The sequence below is a fragment of the Misgurnus anguillicaudatus genome, chromosome 9 (genome assembly GCF_027580225.2).
Source record: "Misgurnus anguillicaudatus chromosome 9, ASM2758022v2, whole genome shotgun sequence".
NCBI lineage: Eukaryota > Metazoa > Chordata > Actinopteri > Cypriniformes > Cobitidae > Misgurnus > Misgurnus anguillicaudatus.
Window position 1 is genome coordinate 17507008 of NC_073345.2, and position 17903 is coordinate 17524910.

Here is a 17903-nt window from a genome sequence, read left to right on the forward strand (position 1 = left end):
AATATGAAAGACATGTTGCTTTATGTTAGCTGTTTGATTCGTTTTCTTAAAGCGTAACTAAACCCCTGGTCAGAGCCTGACTCCACCCACTGGCAATATTTGAAAAATGCAAGAAAAGTGGGCAGATCCTAACAGAGAGAGGGGACGAACTAAGCTCGTACCAAGCGTGTGGTGAGATCGTAACAAGGGCGTGGTAAGCTTGAACCTGCTTACGTCAAGAGTCATTTTTTGGACCCAACATCCAATAGGAAAATTCAACTGCAGTAGCCACCGTTCAACCTGAAGAGGGCAGCACTCAGACGTTTTTACACCATATATTGCAGTATTGCAACACTTTATATACAAATGTCAAAAAACTTACTAAAATCAATGAACAGCACTAATAAACCATCATTCTTACAGATAAGTAACTAAAAAAAAGTTGGATTAGGGTTTAGTTACTCTTTAAGTTATTTTCATTCGACTTGCATTTTTTAGTTTATTATTAAGTACATCATTTTGCACTATGGCTGATTAAGATTTAGCTATAAACACCCCAAAGTATATACAAAGTATTGTTTATAACAGACATGTTATAAACAAAACTCCTGCAGATCTACAAAAATAAAGTCAGACTGGTGTTATCGCAACAGCTTTTAATGACAAAAAAAAGTTTTACAGAAAATTGCCCGAATCAAGAAACAGGGGATATAAGTTCACACAAGACAATGTCTGTATATACATCACTAGTTGCGACAGATTTAAGAAATGGCTAAAAATGCAAGAGTTGAGTGTAAGATCCTCCGTCTTTGTGCTCGAGACTCCAGGTTTATTTCGTAATGGTATTCCTGTGAGAAGAGGTGAAAAAACATTAAAATCAGGATATAACTACAACACAGCCAAAGAAAGATATGCCATGATGTGATGGATTAAACTTAAATTACATTACTAAACTAATACTACAAAAAAACAGTATATTAAAATACTAAATAATGCATATCCTGTTATTATGATAACATAATGAAAGATTTAATGGTACGTTTATTAAAATTCCTCAGCATTTGGGGATTTTTATCACAGGAATATTGTATAAACACATACGCATTCATGCTCTTCCCGCTGCCGCTCAGCACAATATAAGGAGTTTTCTGGGATTTCTGTTTCTCCTGCAGAAGAGCGACGGTACCCAGAGGAGTATCACTACTGCTCATCTTCTTCAGCAGCTGTGGAAACAACCAGATAAAAAACTTGACTGTTTAGTGATAGGTCATTGTGGACAATCCCATTATGTCCCGTGGAATCCCCACGCACACTTGACATTAATATCACCAAAACATACCGCTTCTTCCTCTAGTTTCTTCATCCTCCGTTCTGTCTTCATCTTGCCAGAACCCTTCCCGTGAAAACGATGAGACAGCTGTCTAAAAGCCTGTAGGAGAAAATACATAAGATCTGAAGTAGTGCTGATGCATCTAAAAATGCAATGGTTGAAAAGCAGAACATATACGGACCTCTTTAGGCGTGAGTTTGCGACCAGACTCATCAACGTATTCAATCTTGACATCTGGCCTGTAGTTATCCTTTTCTTTGAAATCCTGAGTGAAGCCTCTGTATTCCTCCCTCCTGCTGTATTTGTCGTCAATATTCCTGTGAAGGCAACATCTCAGCTTTAATGAAGAGCTTACCAAAACTACATGACATGTTTGTCCAGTGGAGGCTACTGTAGCTTTACTATGTGCTTAAAAAAGGGAGAGTTGAGTGGTGGACTGAGCCGTTGGTTGCAATTCACAACCTCACTGCTAGATGTCACTAAAACACTTTTAAGATGTCCTTGTTATTTTGTCTTTACACAAAGACATGCAGAGTAATATTATTTTAAAACATGTTTATAAAGAAAGCCTCAATGGCTTGAAATATTGCATTATTTACTGTTATTACTACTGTAAGTACATTCAACTTTCATCCATGCAACTTTTTAATCCAAAAGAAAAATTTACTGCTACATCTACCGGTACTCACATTTTGTCTTCAATGCAGTAGTTATCATTGGGTAGAGCAGCTTTTGGACCTTTAACACGAGCCATCTTCTGCATCTGTGTATCTAGCAGCCCTAAAGGGGTTTAAAAAGAGAAAACATTTATAAATACATCCATAATTAATTTATTATGGCGTTTCATCCAGTTAATGTGACTGAAACCCCACCTTTGTTCTTGCATAGATGCAGAGCTGCAGCTAAACCAGCTTTTACAATGGGCTCTTCATCAAGAATAGTTGTAGATGCTGTAGCGAACTATAACACAGAACAAGAATTAAGAAAACATTTTATTGTACAACTTGTAGGTCAATTGGTAGAGCACAGCGCTATCAACCCCAAGGTCACGGGTTTGATACCCAAAAAAACAGCACTGTAAACCAACTATACATAAACATTAAAGTAATCCTGATATTACAAATATTGGGTAAATAAACTAAAAGACATACATCAGTGCTTTTCTGCTCCTCATCCAGGTTGACGGTGCTCCAGCCCACAGTGTCATCCATATCCGAGTCTGCGTCTCCAGCTCCCTCTTTCTCATCATCTTTTTCAAAGTCCTGTGTAAGCCACAAAAAAATTAAACGTTTAAAATCAGGATCAGCAGGTGAAACAACATATCTTTAGTGCGAGGGGTTGGGATATGTACCATCATGTCCTCCTGGTCCTCTCGATTGCCTGACAGCCCGTAAGTTGGAATATCACCAAGAGTGCGACAAAACTCAGAGGTGGCATTGAAGACAATATTATTTTTTCTGTCCGGGTCGTTGTCATTATCTTCTGCTGACTCAAGTCTATTTATGTGCTGAATCACCTGGAACGCAAAACACATGCATACATTTCAAAGTTAACTCGTCATTTAAGAGAAAACGCTTCCCTGTCAATAACGAGATTTTGTGGCAATCTGTATTTCCGCTTTTATCCTCCAGGTGGCGCTCCTACCCAATGTATAAAACTTAGGGCAAACAGTTCAAACTCCGTGTACGTTTTGAGGAACACTCTAAAACTGATCTCCAGGTAAGTCCTTCACAAAAATTAAATTATCTCAGCTTTTTGCTCAAAATTTAATAACAACTGAAGGGGCAGGGTTAAAGACAGGGTGCATGATCTCTGAAAACCAATGTTGACATTTGAAATCACCTAAACAAAACACCCCTACCCCAATAGAATCTGGACCTTCTTTTGATAGACCCACCCCACACATACGCAACCCAGGCAACGATGTCGGTTAGTAGACACGCCCCTTACTGCTGATTGGCTTTGTTTTGGTAGTTGGGCCGAAAGTGTTTTTTTAAAAATCATGCACCCAGCCTTCATTACTGAAGTGTACAAAATGATCACTGGAAAAACTGAAACTGACCCGTTCTCCTGAGTCTTTAAGCAACCGTTTCTGTCTGAGTTTCCTTTGTTTCTCCAGCTGCTTCTGGAGCTCCTGTTCAGCTTCATCTTCTTCGATCCCAGCAGGTTCTGGAGAAGCAAAGTCCTCTGGAGAGAAAGAAATCAGAAAATTTTTTATCCGAGACAACAGTGATGCCTTTTTAATGAGACATTGTCTGGTTTGGATAGAAACAGATGTCTTAAAATATAATGGTTCTTTAGGCATGATGAAGCTCTCCCACCATCATCACTAATGTCCATGTCAGCCATTCTAATGTCATCTGACTGCAGCAGTACATCAGTCGCCTTGCTGCTGGTTTCCACAGCAACACTTTTTGGCTCGTCCTCCTCTTCCTCTCGTTCTCTTCTGCCTCGACCTCGAGTCCTGAGTGTAAGAAACAGTTTTGGAGTGATCAGACAGCCGAGACATCTGATTGTGGTCAAATAATTTTTGGTGTTATTTACCTGGAGCCGAAATCTGTGCTGCGAGTGTCATCTATCAACAACTCATCTGCCCCGAGAACTTTCTCCTTCTTTCTAATTTTCTTTACTTTGCGTTTGGTCTTTTTAAAGCCCACCTGATGTCACAAAGAACAAAGAAAATCAAAAATTAAAACAAACAGGATAACTTTGGCAACCAGTCTTTTTTAACAATTTTCGAAATTAGATCCGTTCATTTCTCAGAACGAAGCACTAAACACATATAGAGCCCACCATCTCTTGTGGCGTGTAGTATTCAGTGGCAAGGATAAGCGCAGGCATGTCCAAAGACTGCGCCTGACTGCGCAGATTCTCTCTGATGGCCTGCAGCTCACGCTCTCTCTCACCCCCCACAAAACCCCCAGTGCTCAGCCTGAAGCTCTTCTTCTTCTCCCCGTCGATCTCCTCATCATACTTGGACAGCACAGATTTCTGCTTGAACTGGAAAGAATTTAAAGAGGAAAAACAAGTGATGCTTTAATTTAAATGCTACATTTATATATTTATATCAAAATTAAGCTGCAATCGAGAATGTCTGCCCATCTATCGCCATTGCGGTTTAAAAAGGTAGTACTAAACAATGATATTTTATGTACTTCCTATGGCTGTCATGGTTATGAAATTTGGCTGATGGTTAATTGTCTAATAAATTGTGACTATTATGACGATTAATTGTTTGTTTTATTGCTTTGAATACATTTTTTTCTTTGTTTATGAAATAATTTTCACACATTGTTGTGATATATATATATATATATATTAGGGGTGGCACGGTTCACAAAACCCTCGGTTCGGTTCGTATCACGGTTCTATGGTCACGGTTCTCGGTTCAGTACGGTTCTTGTTGTTATTTTTTTAACACTCCAGAAATGTATTATCTTATTAATGTATTAATTATCCATAATTTAGGATACAACTTGGCCGAAACTGAAAACCGAAAAAAGCAAACCAAGGCCGAAAACCCGAAACCGAAACACCGAAAGAAATTATTATGCCAATTAGTAGTACAATTGCATTTATGGCTTTCACTGTGTACTAACTAGGGGTGTGTGACGGATTAAAAAACTCACAGTTCGGATCACATTACAGTTTTTGAGGCACAGATCAGATTATTTTTCCGATCAGCAAAAAGCGGGTGGGAAAAATCTAATAAACAATAAAGAAATTGCAAACATTTATAAAAAAGAACAAAGTTGTACATTAATAAGGTCTGAAATTAGCATTACAGAAATCAAATTAAATGAATCATAACACAATAAATTAATATTATTATTTTTAGAGCTATTTGTCTCTTTGTCATGGGTTGTTTGATTAACATTAATGACACAGACTTAAGTAGGTTAATCTGACTGTAATCTATACATACATTTTAGACATAAACACATTTTTTATTAGAAAAAGAATACTGTGGAGAGAATTTTGTTTATATGTGCCCTATCAATAACAGAGAGATTTTATGTTTGCTTGTTTTTTTTTTAAACGCGTCTCTCTAGTATGTGCACTACCGAGGGCACTTAAACGCGCGCGCTCAAACAGAGGAGGATGAATCTCAAACAGCGCAACAGTCGCTCCACATAAAAACGTTACGTTGCGTTTCATTGCTTTATTCGCCAAATGTACGTTAATGGATTACAGTATGAGACACATTAGCGCGACTCTCTCTAAAGTTTACACATCAAGACATTCTTAATCTTTGCAGACGCGTGCAAACGGCTCGACCGTTAGTGAAATCTGCTTTAGCACGAAGGGGATGGGTGGGTGATGACTGGACTGATCACCGTGAGTGAAACCCAAGCGCTACCGCACAGATGAGAGGGGCGCGGTTGACATTCATTTTCGGTTTACATTTTCGGCTGGATTTTTTATTTCGGTCCCAAACCGATAATGCTATTTTCGGCGACCGAAATTTCGGTGCACCCCTTATATATATATATATATATATATATATATATATATATTTTATATGTTATATTTTAATAAAAAGTGTTTAAAAAAGTGTAAACAAATTGTAAAAAAAAGTTTATAGTAATAAACAACCTGCAGTTTAATGTTTGCATTTCTCCCTTACTGTACCGAAAATGAACCGAACCGTGGCTTCAAAACCGGGGTTCGCACCGAACCGTGATTTTTGCGTACCGTTACACCCCTAATATATATATATATATATATATATATAAATACACATAACACATATTTAAAAGTAATCTGATACAGTCTCATTTATACATGCGCTGCAGCTCCCCCTTGTGTTTTTTACAGAGATGTGCAATCATTGTGGTGATCTGAAATCATCGCAACGAGTTCAAACAATTGCGATGAGACGATCATTTAATCATTGCGACAGCCATAGTACTTCCTCTGATTTTTGTTTATTCCTAAACCCAAAAAAGTTACGAATTGCACCCATTACCTCACAAATTAATATGTTAATATCCATTTATGTTCTGGTATCAAAACTAGAAGGACGAATTTTACTTGCATTGATATCAACTACAAAAGATTTGGAATTGCCAAAAATGTATGACACCAAGTGAACAAGGTGAAATTAGTGGTAAATAAAAGTAATAGATGAGCTTACAGTAACCATGTCATCCACACTCTCCTCTTCTTCATATGGTTTATAATCAGGTTTCTTCTTTTTCAGCTCCACATTTTTCTCTGCTTTCTCTTTGTCCACAAGCCCCACATTCACCAGTACATCCTCCTTCTCTTCAAGCACGCCTTTATAAATCACCCACACAGAAAAACCGTGAGTGGGAAATGCCAGTAATGCTTGCTTTTTTAATGCAACAGTACATTTACTACAGCAAGAGATGCACTTTTAACATAACAGTTGCAAATTGTTTAGGATCATCTTACCTTTATCTTCTAAAGTAAGGATCACGGTCTCCCCCTCTCTGAAAGAATCCACCTTGTGTTGGACTTTGAGTCCTCTCAGATCATGCGAGCGATATGAATCCTAGTTAATACAAATAAATTGGTTAGTAAGCCTGTAACCAAAAACCTTACTGAGAATATTTTTTTTGTGCATGAGTTAATCAGGCAAGACAGCAACAATACCATATACAAACAAATTGTCAATGCATTAACCATCATAGGCCGAACTATGGTCCAGTGCACGTGAAGCAAATTTCGTCAATTTCGACACAAGTGTGTGTGCATACTGTACATGAACGGCTAGATTTTTGAAATCCTGCGTACATTTTGGCGTAGGTCGCGCATGCTCTTATAGGAGAATGTAGCCCAGGAGATGCATTGCATTTTGTCACAATGCGTATGAGTGGAACGTCTGTGTACATGTACAACTCAAATAAACCATACTTTGCAAGGCTGTGCATTCAACATTCGTGTACACATAAAACACAGACTATACTGCAGCCTTAATTCAAATGTATCAGTTGATTAGTGTTCAAACTTTCTCAATTTTTTCCAAATGTCAATTAAAAATAAGTATTACAAAATGTTGCGTTTCAATTAAAGGTGCATTGTGTAACTTTTAAAAGGATCTTTTGACAGAAAAGCAATATAATATACGTAACTATATTATCAGTGGTGTACAAAGACCTTACAAAATTAACTGTATTGTTTTATTGCCTTATTTTCTACGTACACATCAAGCGGGGGGCATTGCGATACTCGGTCTAGATTACACTTCATGCCATGCAAATTTTTCGCTCGAGTTGAATATTTTCAACTTAGGCAAAGACGCATTTGAAGCAAATAGCGCGTGTTTTCACGGCAAACGCGCCGCCCATAACGCATAATTTGCATCGCCCCACGCGAGGACGCATCTGATCGCGTCTTTACATTGACGTACACATCAAGCGGGGGGCATTGCGTTACTCGGTCTAGATTACTCGCGGGATTTAACTTCGTGCCATGCAAATTTTTCGCTCGAGTTGAATATTTTCAATTTGGGCGAAGACGCATTTGAAGCAAATAGCGCGTGTTTTCACGGCAAACGCGCCGCCCATAACGCATCATTTGCATCGCCCCACGCGAGGACGCATCTGATCGCGTCTTTACATTGACTTTGTATGTAATCTACTCGCGTTTGGTGTGTATGCCCCATTAGAATGAGCCGTTTTTATCTACATACACCGCCGGTCCTTGTAGATTGAAGTCGCCGTCATGTTTTTTTTTAAAGTAGCCCTAAATGGACAAACTGTTCTACAGAGTTTATTTAGTCCCTACGCTGTCTCAGATGACGATATGTTTGTCCTGTGACGGCAACAATATGAGTTTTGAAATTGAGGGGTGAGTTGTTGGTTGCAGTTCACAATTTCACCACTATATGCTGCTAAAATTGACACACACCACCTTTAATAGACCTCATGATACATCATTCCAAAAATCATGGCGACAGATGTTGTTAGGTTTACATATCGCAGTCAGCGAACTAGCTTTTCTTTTATTGAAGGAGATGCAGGTGTGTTAACCCAGCATTAATGGCAAGAACAGCCATAATATTTGGAAGCTGCCACATGAGGTGTTTCTGGAAGGTTATAGTACTTGATTTCACATTTTGAAATAAGGGTCATGTGACTTTTACACACATCAGGTTACATGTAAATGGAGAAAAAAAATCCATTGCAGTTTTGCGATTTATTCATTTTTTCCGTATGTGAACGTTTTTCAATATGCGGTATTTTTTACGAAATCAGTGTGTCTCCATTTTTTATTTAAATTATAATGGAGTGTAAAGGCAAATAGTGTCTGAATAGGGACAGTAAAAAAACAAGGTCACACACCCTCTTTTCCTGTGCAAACTCCTGCTCGACCAGATTGCTCACTCCAAACTCCTGATCCATCTCCTCCAGGAGCTTTGCCTGATGGAAGAACGAATGCACAGAAGGGAAAGATAAAGCCACATATGGTTACATGAGACCTAAAGCAACTGCTTGTTTCCACTATCCATACCCTTTTCTCAGCCATCTCCTTCTCCTTTGCTAGCTTGCGACTTTTCTCTACCCAAGCAGCTGTATCGTCCAGCCATGGTTCATCGTCTCCAAGTGTCTTCACCTTTCTGAATACATAAAAAACATTTTGTATTGTTTGACTTGTGTAAAAATTAAAATCCTAAAGTTTTATTATCTGTAGCCGATGTTAACCATATCCTACCCTAGTTTCTGATTAAGTAGACGCTTTTCTTTAAGAGCAGCTAGTTTCTCTCTCATCTCAGCCTGCTGTTTCATGTAGACAGGGTTTATGGTCTCAGCCACCAGGGGTTCCTCCTTAGTTCCAGCTTCTGAGGAACCAAAAAATAAAACAGATTTAGGTCAAATGCATTAAGTTGTACAATGAAATGCACTTAAGATAGACAATTAATGTAATATGACTAGGAAAACCTTACCTTTTTTGCTTTCATTGAGTTCAAGGGGTTTCAAACCCAGTTTGGCCCTTAATTTACTATAAGAGAAAGAATAATGACATTTTCACCTCACTGTTTTGGATGTAAAGAAACATTAAACCCATTTTTTTTAAGACAAACATACTTGGTCTCTTCAATGCTGAGCGAAGCGTCACCACTTGCAGATTTTGGACCAGGCTCTGAAACATAAGATGACATAATTATCCAACTTAAATACAAACAATGACATCTTAGATCTCTTGCAAGTCCCAGAAACAACAGCGAGCCACAGATGTACTATGAAAACGTGTCCCAAAAACATTATGGTGCCTATCAAAATAGCATACAATAAAAACACACTCACCACTGCCGTCCTCATAGGTAGGATCGGTTCTCTCCTTTTTGACTCGTGGTTCTCCATTACCCCTGTCTGCTTTACCGCGGCTGTCTTTCTCCGCGGCCCGGCTGCTTCTGTCTCTGGAGCGGGATCTCTTTCTCTTTTCTCGCTCTCTGTCTTTATCCTTGTCCCGGTCCTTGTGTCGGTGTTTCTTGTGCTCGCGGTGCCGATCCTCTGGATCCCGTTCCTTCTCCTTCTCTTTGTGTTTCTTGGATGAACCCATGTCAGGTTTGTTGAATTAAATAAACTGCGTCTCAGAGCTCTCTAGCGCACTTTAAACGATTAGCACGGCAAACAGTCACTAATCCATCTTAAACACCAGAAAGTGCAAAACACGTAACGTTACTATTGACAATAAAATGTGCTATCCTGGTTGTCATTAGTACATTTTAAGAGTTTATTTGTGTACAACAACTGACCCGACAGCAACAACACAATCGTAAGACAAACGCGGTGCTCGCTCTACATTTACTTCCGGGTAAGCGAGATTTGCAGCGCCAACTAATGGTGTGGAGGAGTGCTGTGCTTTATAATAATACTGCCCTGTTGGCGCAATGCTGTTTTAGTTTTGAACTCGAGATCTATGTTTATATGCTTTATAAATGCACAAATCCTAAATATGTACAGCTTTTTAGATTAATCTAAATATTTTTTGTTATTACCACTGACAATATTGCTCTTATTCATTTATTGTTAACCTCTATATTTAGAATTTGTTTGATTTACATTTTTATGTAGGCTAAAGGCTATGTGCATTCAAATACACTTTAAATAAATAAATATTAGAGCAAAAGTTTTTATAAAAAATAAATACTACATGTATTATAATTAAAATTGTTTATTGTTTATATTTTTAATACACACACAGGTTAACTGGAGAAGTAAACATTCTTTATTTCAATCCTGTCTGTACATAATCTACTTGAGAATGTGCAAGCTCCATTTGGCATAGTTACTTATATAAATTTGGAAGATTAATGATTTGATTAAATATAAATAAATAACACAAACATATACACATATTATTCAAGTCATTCAAAACAAATTACAGCAACACAGAACAATGCTATGAAATTTCACAAACTATAATAAAACTAAAATTAACTACTGTTAATTACGGACTATCATAAAACAGATTAATAAACAAAATAAACATCTAAATCGACATGTAAAATAAAATTAATTATATGGCAAATCAAATATGTTCATTATTGCTATTACTATTCATTAATATTCATTATTTGCCTTTGATGTTGTTGTTAATTCAGACTATGCCAACAAACAACATCAGGCTATAATTAGGCCCATAAGGCAAAAAGCAATCCAAATGAATGTCTATGGGGCTTTCAGGTCATTATAATATGTCAGGATATTTTTTATCAAAAAGCATCTGGACCATAGACTGTAAAAAAAGATCTGGACACTATAATCTCCCAAATGCCATCCAGATACTCTTAAATATTAAATTAGCATTATTTATTACATTTTTTATATAACATTCTTGCAAACAAATTTCAACAAGATGCACTACATACAAATAACCCATAGAACTGGAAAGCTTTAATTTTGTAATGGAGCCTAGTAAAGTCCTGTATGAAGCCTGTATGATATATGTTGATACATTTTTGTCAACTACTAAGTTATCAAATGGGAAAACTTGTGTTTAGGCCATAAACCTACTAAAAAATGTATTTAAATGCATTTCCAAAGTTCAAAAGATCAGGTCTGGTGAACTAAGAATTAAAATCACATGAATACCATTGTTTAAGTAATGATCTGTACATCACAGCGAAAATAACAGTATCACACAATCCTATTTTGTACAATAATAATAAAAGCAACCATAATGGTGCAAGCACATTGTAATGTGTAGATAAAAAACACTTTAGCACTTGATCTGATCTGATATGTCTGGTTGCTGCCCATATGCAGGTGTCTTCATATTACAGGCTGAAAGTCTAGTGTGACTGTGGCTTTATTCCCATGGAAAATGTATTTAGCTTATTTACTGTCATGCTTTCATATTTTGATCCTTTCATAATGAAAATTCTTTATACATAACATTAAAACTTTTTATGCAAATAGACATGCCTAATCTGCATAAAATACATTGTGGTAAACAAATTGTCTTTCCATATCAGTACTTGACATCCTATATTAGCACCCCTGCGGTGGAACTCGTAGCTCCCTCCACAATGTTAGCATTTCTTTCGGGGAGCGTTTATGCACTAGGAGAACATTATGATACGCGCATGGCTTTTCTCGCTGGTCCTCCGGAAGGTCAAAGGTGAGGAAACCAGAATGATGAGTGGGAGACACTCTGAGTCTGTGAAGGCACATCCCCAAGTAAACATCATCAATAGGAAACAGGCTCACCCACCGAGAAACTTCCCGTAAACGCATGGCCAAAGACCCGGTGTAAACCACGCCCCCACCTCCTGCATATGCTGGGTACGTTCCCTTATAGAAGCTTTCAGGTATGTAATATTTAGTACCAGGTTGCCGATTTGGCCAGGCATTGGCGATAACGTCCCCCATAACGAAATCATCCGATTGCTTTGTTTTGTTTCGGTCTGTCTTTTGTACTGTATCTTCATGTTGGTTTAGATAGTCCAGTAGAGCTCTCGTCCTGACAAACACATCATCATCTCCTTTAAAAATAAAGTGAGCATGAGGACAGTGCATTGAAAGCCAGTCCCAGAAAAGGATGTCCTTCAGGGTTAAATTGAAGAAAGTATCTCTGAAATCCCACTGTAGGATGTCCTCGTGATTCCTGCTCTCCAACTCCAGCAGGGCACCCAGGTCCGGGTGAGGGCCCGTCTCTGTGTCTTGCCTTGCGAGCAAGAAGATGGTGCGTACGAACCAGACTCTTCCTCCACCGTCTCCTTGGATCCATCCGCTCCGCCCCCATGTTTCTCTTATGGCCTGCCTGTTCTCAAAGTTTCCGACTTGAGACTTAATCGCCATTAGGAGAAAAGGAGTCTCTGTTGAAATGTCCTCCCCGGCACACAGTTCAGGTTGATTTAGTAGGATTGGATAATGCCTGCAGTGCATGGACAGGACAAAATCCTTCATTTGCTGAGGTAGGTTATTAAAGTCATGCAAGTGTGATGCCCACATCTCATCCTGTCCACAAACAGACACTTTCCTAGTTTCTTGGAGATGTACCGTGCCAAATCTCGGACTTATGGGCCTTGTCACGTTAACTCTCAGTATAGGATTGTGCTCTCTGTCCCAAATGTGTTGGAGGCGGTTCCACAGTGCCCCTTCTTCTGGTTGGAGGTTCCAGAAGGGGTTAATTGGATGGGATGCTAGATCTTCCGAGCTGTCAGAGGCTCCAGTGGCGATGAAATGAAGTGGCAGCTGTGGAACAGGAGGGGTGTAGGAGACGGCAACAAATATGGACACCATGATGTACACCAACAGGTGGCTTACCATCACACAAGGCAAGAGACACAGGCATAAGATCTTTCCATTGCATCTTGAGCGTGCCATGGACTGGAAAGAAATAGAAGAAATTGAGTGGGGAAATGCAGTTTTGAATTACAAATAGTGAGAAACCTCAGAAGCTGTTTTGATTTGTGTTCAATCGTAGGGCTTCTACCACCGGAATGGCGTCTCGGATGAATTTAGTCTCCATGGCTTTGCCTCATGAGACTCGTTATCTGCTCCTGACTGAGCAACGTCCACAGCATCATACCGCCCGTGATATTTACATCACGCACAACATTTACGCTGCTATGAAAATCTCTCCTTACTGTACTTTCATTTGCTTTCCCTGGAGTAACACTAATACTGAGATAAGTAGAGTACACTAATCTGAAAAACACCCCTAGCTTATAACTTTCCTGTTTTCTGTATGTTTTAATGTAATGCTGCTTTGAAGCATTTGATTTGAATTATTTGATTAATAGGAAATATATTTTTTATTAAGAAAAACATATTTTGTAACACATTACAACACTTCAAGCACGATCAGTTTCAGCTGAAATGCCTGATAAATAATATATGACTTGGTAACACTTTGCAATAATGTTGTATTAGTTAAAGGAATAGTTCACTTTAAAATGAAAATTATGTCATAATTTACTCATCCTCATGTTGTTCTCAAACCTGTATGAATTTCTTTTTTCCTAATAAACACAAAAGAAAATATTTTGATAAATTATTGTAAGCACACATTTGACGGTACCCATTAAATTCCATCATATTTTTTTGTTCCTATTATGAGGGTCAGTGGTCACTCGCTGCTGTGTCTTTGCCATCATTTCTTCTTTTGTGTTCATCAGAAAAAAGAAATTTATACAGGGTTAGAACAACATGAGGATGAGTAAATGATGACAGAATTGTCATTTTGAAGTGAACTATCCCTTTAATGCATACATGAACATTAAACAATACTTATTCAGCATTTAATTATCTTAGTTCATGTTCTTTTCAGAATTGACTAATACATTTTTTAATCTGTTAACATGCACAATGAACTAACATAATTGCATTGGCATTAACTAATATTAACGAATATTGAATGAGTATATTGCTCATTGTTAGTTCATGTTAGCTACAGTTATGCATTTACTAATGTTAACAAATATGTATTGTAAAGTGTTACCAATTACAAAAAATTCCCATAGTAAAAGTTTAATTTTAAGAATAGATTTTCATCTATTTAAGTGAATGTGACATAACACATTATGTAAAATAGCTTACATTTAAAAAAATGATTTTTCTTATAATAGAGAAATCATTTATAATACCTTTAAATTATGAAGTTCAGTTTTTTTCTGATGGTTTCAGTTAACCCTATCACTTATCTGGAATTTTCTCCCCGGCAGTTCCCATAACATCCTTTCTTCACCAGTCCTCCGAGATACCCAATGTTTTTTCATCCTGACTTTTGTGCTCTCCTGAAATCAGTAAATGAATTAAACAAATTAACTCGTTTTTTCCTCGAATCACCATTACGTCCTGGTTTTGCCAACGCAGCGTTTAAAATTAAAATTAGCCTCTTATCTCTTCACAGGTGCAGGTACTAAATGACAATATTTGCATGCCACAGGTGATTTGGAGCACATACGCCACACCCATCTATATTATAGGGAAAGCTATTTTGCATAAGCCCTGTTTTTATATGGGTAAATCTCAGATTTAACTATGTGTCAGTATGTTTTTCACTGCTACAGTATTGAGCTCCGAATGTGCATTGAGCTTGAACATTTATGTTTCCTATAAATAAATAAAAGTGTTGCTGAGCAACATGTTGGATGACCCTAGAGAGATCTAGTGAAACGTGCCTTGCAAAGAGAGCAAGCTTTCTTCAGTATCAGGTATCAGAAAAAATCAATCAGATGATAAAGATTTGCACATACACGTCTCTCATAAGCTATTTGCATGTTTTCCATTCCAGATTTATCTATTCTAACTTTAACCTTTGAAAAAATAAAAATATATTTATATACAGTACATCTGGTTAACCTGAAAAACTAATGTTTCACTTTTGATTAATGTATTAGTAAATGCTGCAATTAACATGAACCATACGATGAATAAATGCTATAGATGATAGGTTATTAGCTAATGCATTAACTAATGTTAACCAATACAACCCATATTGTACAGTGTTACCATGAACTGCATGCTTCTCATTTTAGTCACGCCACCAGACTGAGCTGCTGCATTGACTCATCAGGTTCCACCAATGTTAGGGTTGATTTTGAGGATCAGCAATGCAGTGCTAAGCATATTGCTTATGCTGGCTTCTCAGTAAGTTAACACACACATATATACTGCACATATTCATACAAATATAAAATATAATCTTGATATCTTTAATATTGACTATATTGACTGAGTAAGGTTATGTCAAAGATTTTAATCAATGTGGAATAAAAGGTTAAAAACTTTAATGCTCTCATCTCATTATAGATTATAAAACTTGATTTCAGAGGTGTGGTCACATAGTGATGTTCGACTATATTTGTGATTTTTTCAATTTCTCCTTCACAAGTATCAACCCAACTATAGTAAAACCTGTACACAGACTCTTTTAACCCCCCCCCCACACTAGTTTTCATTCCTGTTATAGCACCAGTGCTGTAGAAGTTTGTAAACACTGACAGTAGACAGCCACCTGTCAGCTCTCTCTCTCTCTCTCTCTCTCTCTCTCTCTCTCTCTCTCTCTCTCTCTGTCGCTCTCTCTCTCTCTCTGACACTGAGCATAAATCAGATTGTGATGAGGGCACTGATGGAAACTGAGCTCTGTTCTTTCCCAGAGAGAGATGCACTAGATAGGCATACAACACATTCATTGTAAAAAATTTGCTGTATATGCAGCTGTTTGCCAGTAACTTACTGTAGCTTTAAATTTATGTTATTTACAGGCAACTGTTCAAAGTAAAATGAACATTAAACATTAACAAGTTTTTATCTTTACAGAAAAAAACTACAAAATAGTAGCAAAGCAATCGGGAAAACCGTTTTCATTTTTTTCCTTCAGATTTTGGTTCCCAGAATGCTACTGTAAAGACGTGTTAATGTTTAATGTTCATTTAACTTTAAACAAACAAACAAACATAAATAACATAAATTCAAATCTACAGTAAGTTACTGGCAAACAGCTGCAGTAATACTGTAATTTTTGCAGAATTTTTTTACAGTGTTGAAATGTTATACCCTAAAGTTATAATGTACACAATAGGGACACAATAGGTATAAGTAATGTACCTAAAAAGGTACAACATCGTATTATGTTTAGTATTCATGTGAAGGTTCAAAACAGAACCTTAGGGTACCACCCCAGTGTAGGTGTTCTGTTTAAGGCCATGCTGCCTATTGATTCAAGCCCTCAGGGTGTGAAATCACAGCTCAAAATACAGTAACCAGCACTTATGTAACCATAGCCAGCTGCAGTGGTGGGCAAGGCCACTACCACTGGAGATTTGTCAATGGTAATCTGTCTGACTAGATTGTAACAAACTAATAATTTCCAAACTGATATCACTGGTTCTGAATGAACTGGTTCTGGTAACACTATAAAAAATAAAGAAAAGGATCATGGAAGAAGCTTTTTTTACCTTTCAGTCAAAGTTTCTTAAAGGTCCCAAAAAATGCATTGAAATATTATGTTAAATTGTTTATTGATATTGACATAAAAAGTATGTAACTTTAATAAAGGTACAATTTGTAAGATATTTGCAGTAAAATATCCAAAAACCACTAGTCCGGTGTTATATATTGTGTACAGCTGATTACTAACAATATGTTTTCAACTACTTGTGAATTATGAGAAAATTGCTGCCCCAAACAGTGACACGGGGCAGTCGCCTGTAAATGACGTTAATATCTACGTTACCCTTTGTTACCGCCTTTACTGACGTAAAAACACATGACAACAGTGTCGTGGACAAAAGTGGAAGTAATCGCGTCTGTCGGGCCACTCGCTTGTTTATGGTAAGTTTGTTCATCTGAACACTTAATTCTGTGCTGTGTTAACAAACCATCGTATTGGACTAATACTGTAACATCTATGATTAACAATTGCGTTTTGAACATTACATGAAACCTTACATAATGAAAAAAAAAAACGATGTCATCAAACACAACATTTATAAAACTTGATCATGTGTAACATGATTTCTCGTTCCCGTCTGATTGATGGGCATCAGCGTTTGAGTTAAAGACAACAAATCCCATCAGTCCACGCTGCTTCAGAGCATCATTAATCTACATCATTGTTATTGATTTGATCTGGCACCCTCTAGCGGCGCGGATTATACAAATTGCATCTTTAAGGGCAAAAATGATCCAGAAACGTTTTTACATGTCCATATACAACCCTTTGTCCTTTGATAATAATGTTGAGCTCTGCTCTAATTGCTCTGCTCTGAGGTCAGTAGCTCACATTAGTAAACATTTTAACAACTTTGTACTTAATTTAATGTGTAATTTAATTTTGGGGGCGTACATCTTGACTGTGACATTACAGTCTGTGTCATGTTGGCCTGTTTTCCAGCAATCTTTTACGTGTACGAGGTTTACATAAAAATGAGGAAACAACCGCCTTTGGGGCTCACGATATGTCATTACCATGTACAGAGAGCTCTTATTATTCATCTATGCAGTTTTTTATTCTATGGCACCTTTAAAGGGGCACTCCACTTTTTTTGCAAATAGGCTCATTTTCCAGCTCCCCTAGAGTTAAACATTTGATTTTTTACAGTTTTGGAATCCATTCAGCTGATCTCCGGGTCTGGCGGTACCAGGCTGTAATCCATTGATCTGATAAGACC

At 37.5% G+C, this 17903-nt stretch overlaps 2 protein-coding genes across 2 annotated transcripts; both read right to left on the bottom strand.

Annotated features, from left to right (window-relative positions):
* Nucleotides 1–620: 620 nt before the first annotated feature.
* Nucleotides 621–10109, bottom strand: sart1 (spliceosome associated factor 1, recruiter of U4/U6.U5 tri-snRNP). Its single transcript, XM_055180252.2, has 20 exons — nt 9583–10109; nt 9364–9418; nt 9222–9277; nt 8990–9116; nt 8789–8894; nt 8620–8697; nt 6728–6827; nt 6447–6589; nt 4103–4309; nt 3854–3966; nt 3631–3773; nt 3372–3496; nt 2661–2825; nt 2461–2571; nt 2182–2269; nt 1999–2089; nt 1491–1626; nt 1319–1408; nt 1081–1202; nt 621–827 (listed from the first exon to the last, which is right to left on the bottom strand). Exons 1-20 carry the CDS (start codon nt 9836–9838, stop codon nt 809–811), a joined length of 2331 nt encoding a protein of 776 aa, XP_055036227.2. The 5' UTR covers nt 9839–10109; the 3' UTR covers nt 621–808.
* Nucleotides 10110–10472: 363 nt separating this feature from the next.
* On the bottom strand, nt 10473–15465 carry LOC129423084 (N-acetyllactosaminide beta-1,3-N-acetylglucosaminyltransferase 2). The gene is made up of 2 exons (XM_055179216.2): nt 14373–15465; nt 10473–13113 (listed from the first exon to the last, which is right to left on the bottom strand). Exon 2 carries the CDS (start codon nt 13108–13110, stop codon nt 11773–11775), a length of 1338 nt encoding a protein of 445 aa, XP_055035191.2. The 5' UTR covers nt 13111–13113; nt 14373–15465; the 3' UTR covers nt 10473–11772.
* Between the last annotated feature and the right edge of the window lie 2438 nt (nt 15466–17903).

Bases quoted from the DNA above. Each gene is read 5' to 3' on its own strand.
- sart1 (XM_055180252.2), bottom strand. From the start codon at position 9,838: ATGGGTTCATCCAAGAAACACAAAGAGAAGGAGAAGGAACGGGATCCA. The intron at 9,117-9,221 runs GTAAGGTTTTCC...TTGGTTCCTCAG, and splicing joins ACTCAATGAAAGCAAAAAAG to AAGCTGGAACTAAGGAGGAA. The intron at 6,590-6,727 runs GTAAGATGATCC...TGATTTATAAAG, and splicing joins CCTTACTTTAGAAGATAAAG to GCGTGCTTGAAGAGAAGGAG.
- LOC129423084 (XM_055179216.2), bottom strand. From the start codon at position 13,110: ATGGCACGCTCAAGATGCAATGGAAAGATCTTATGCCTGTGTCTCTTG.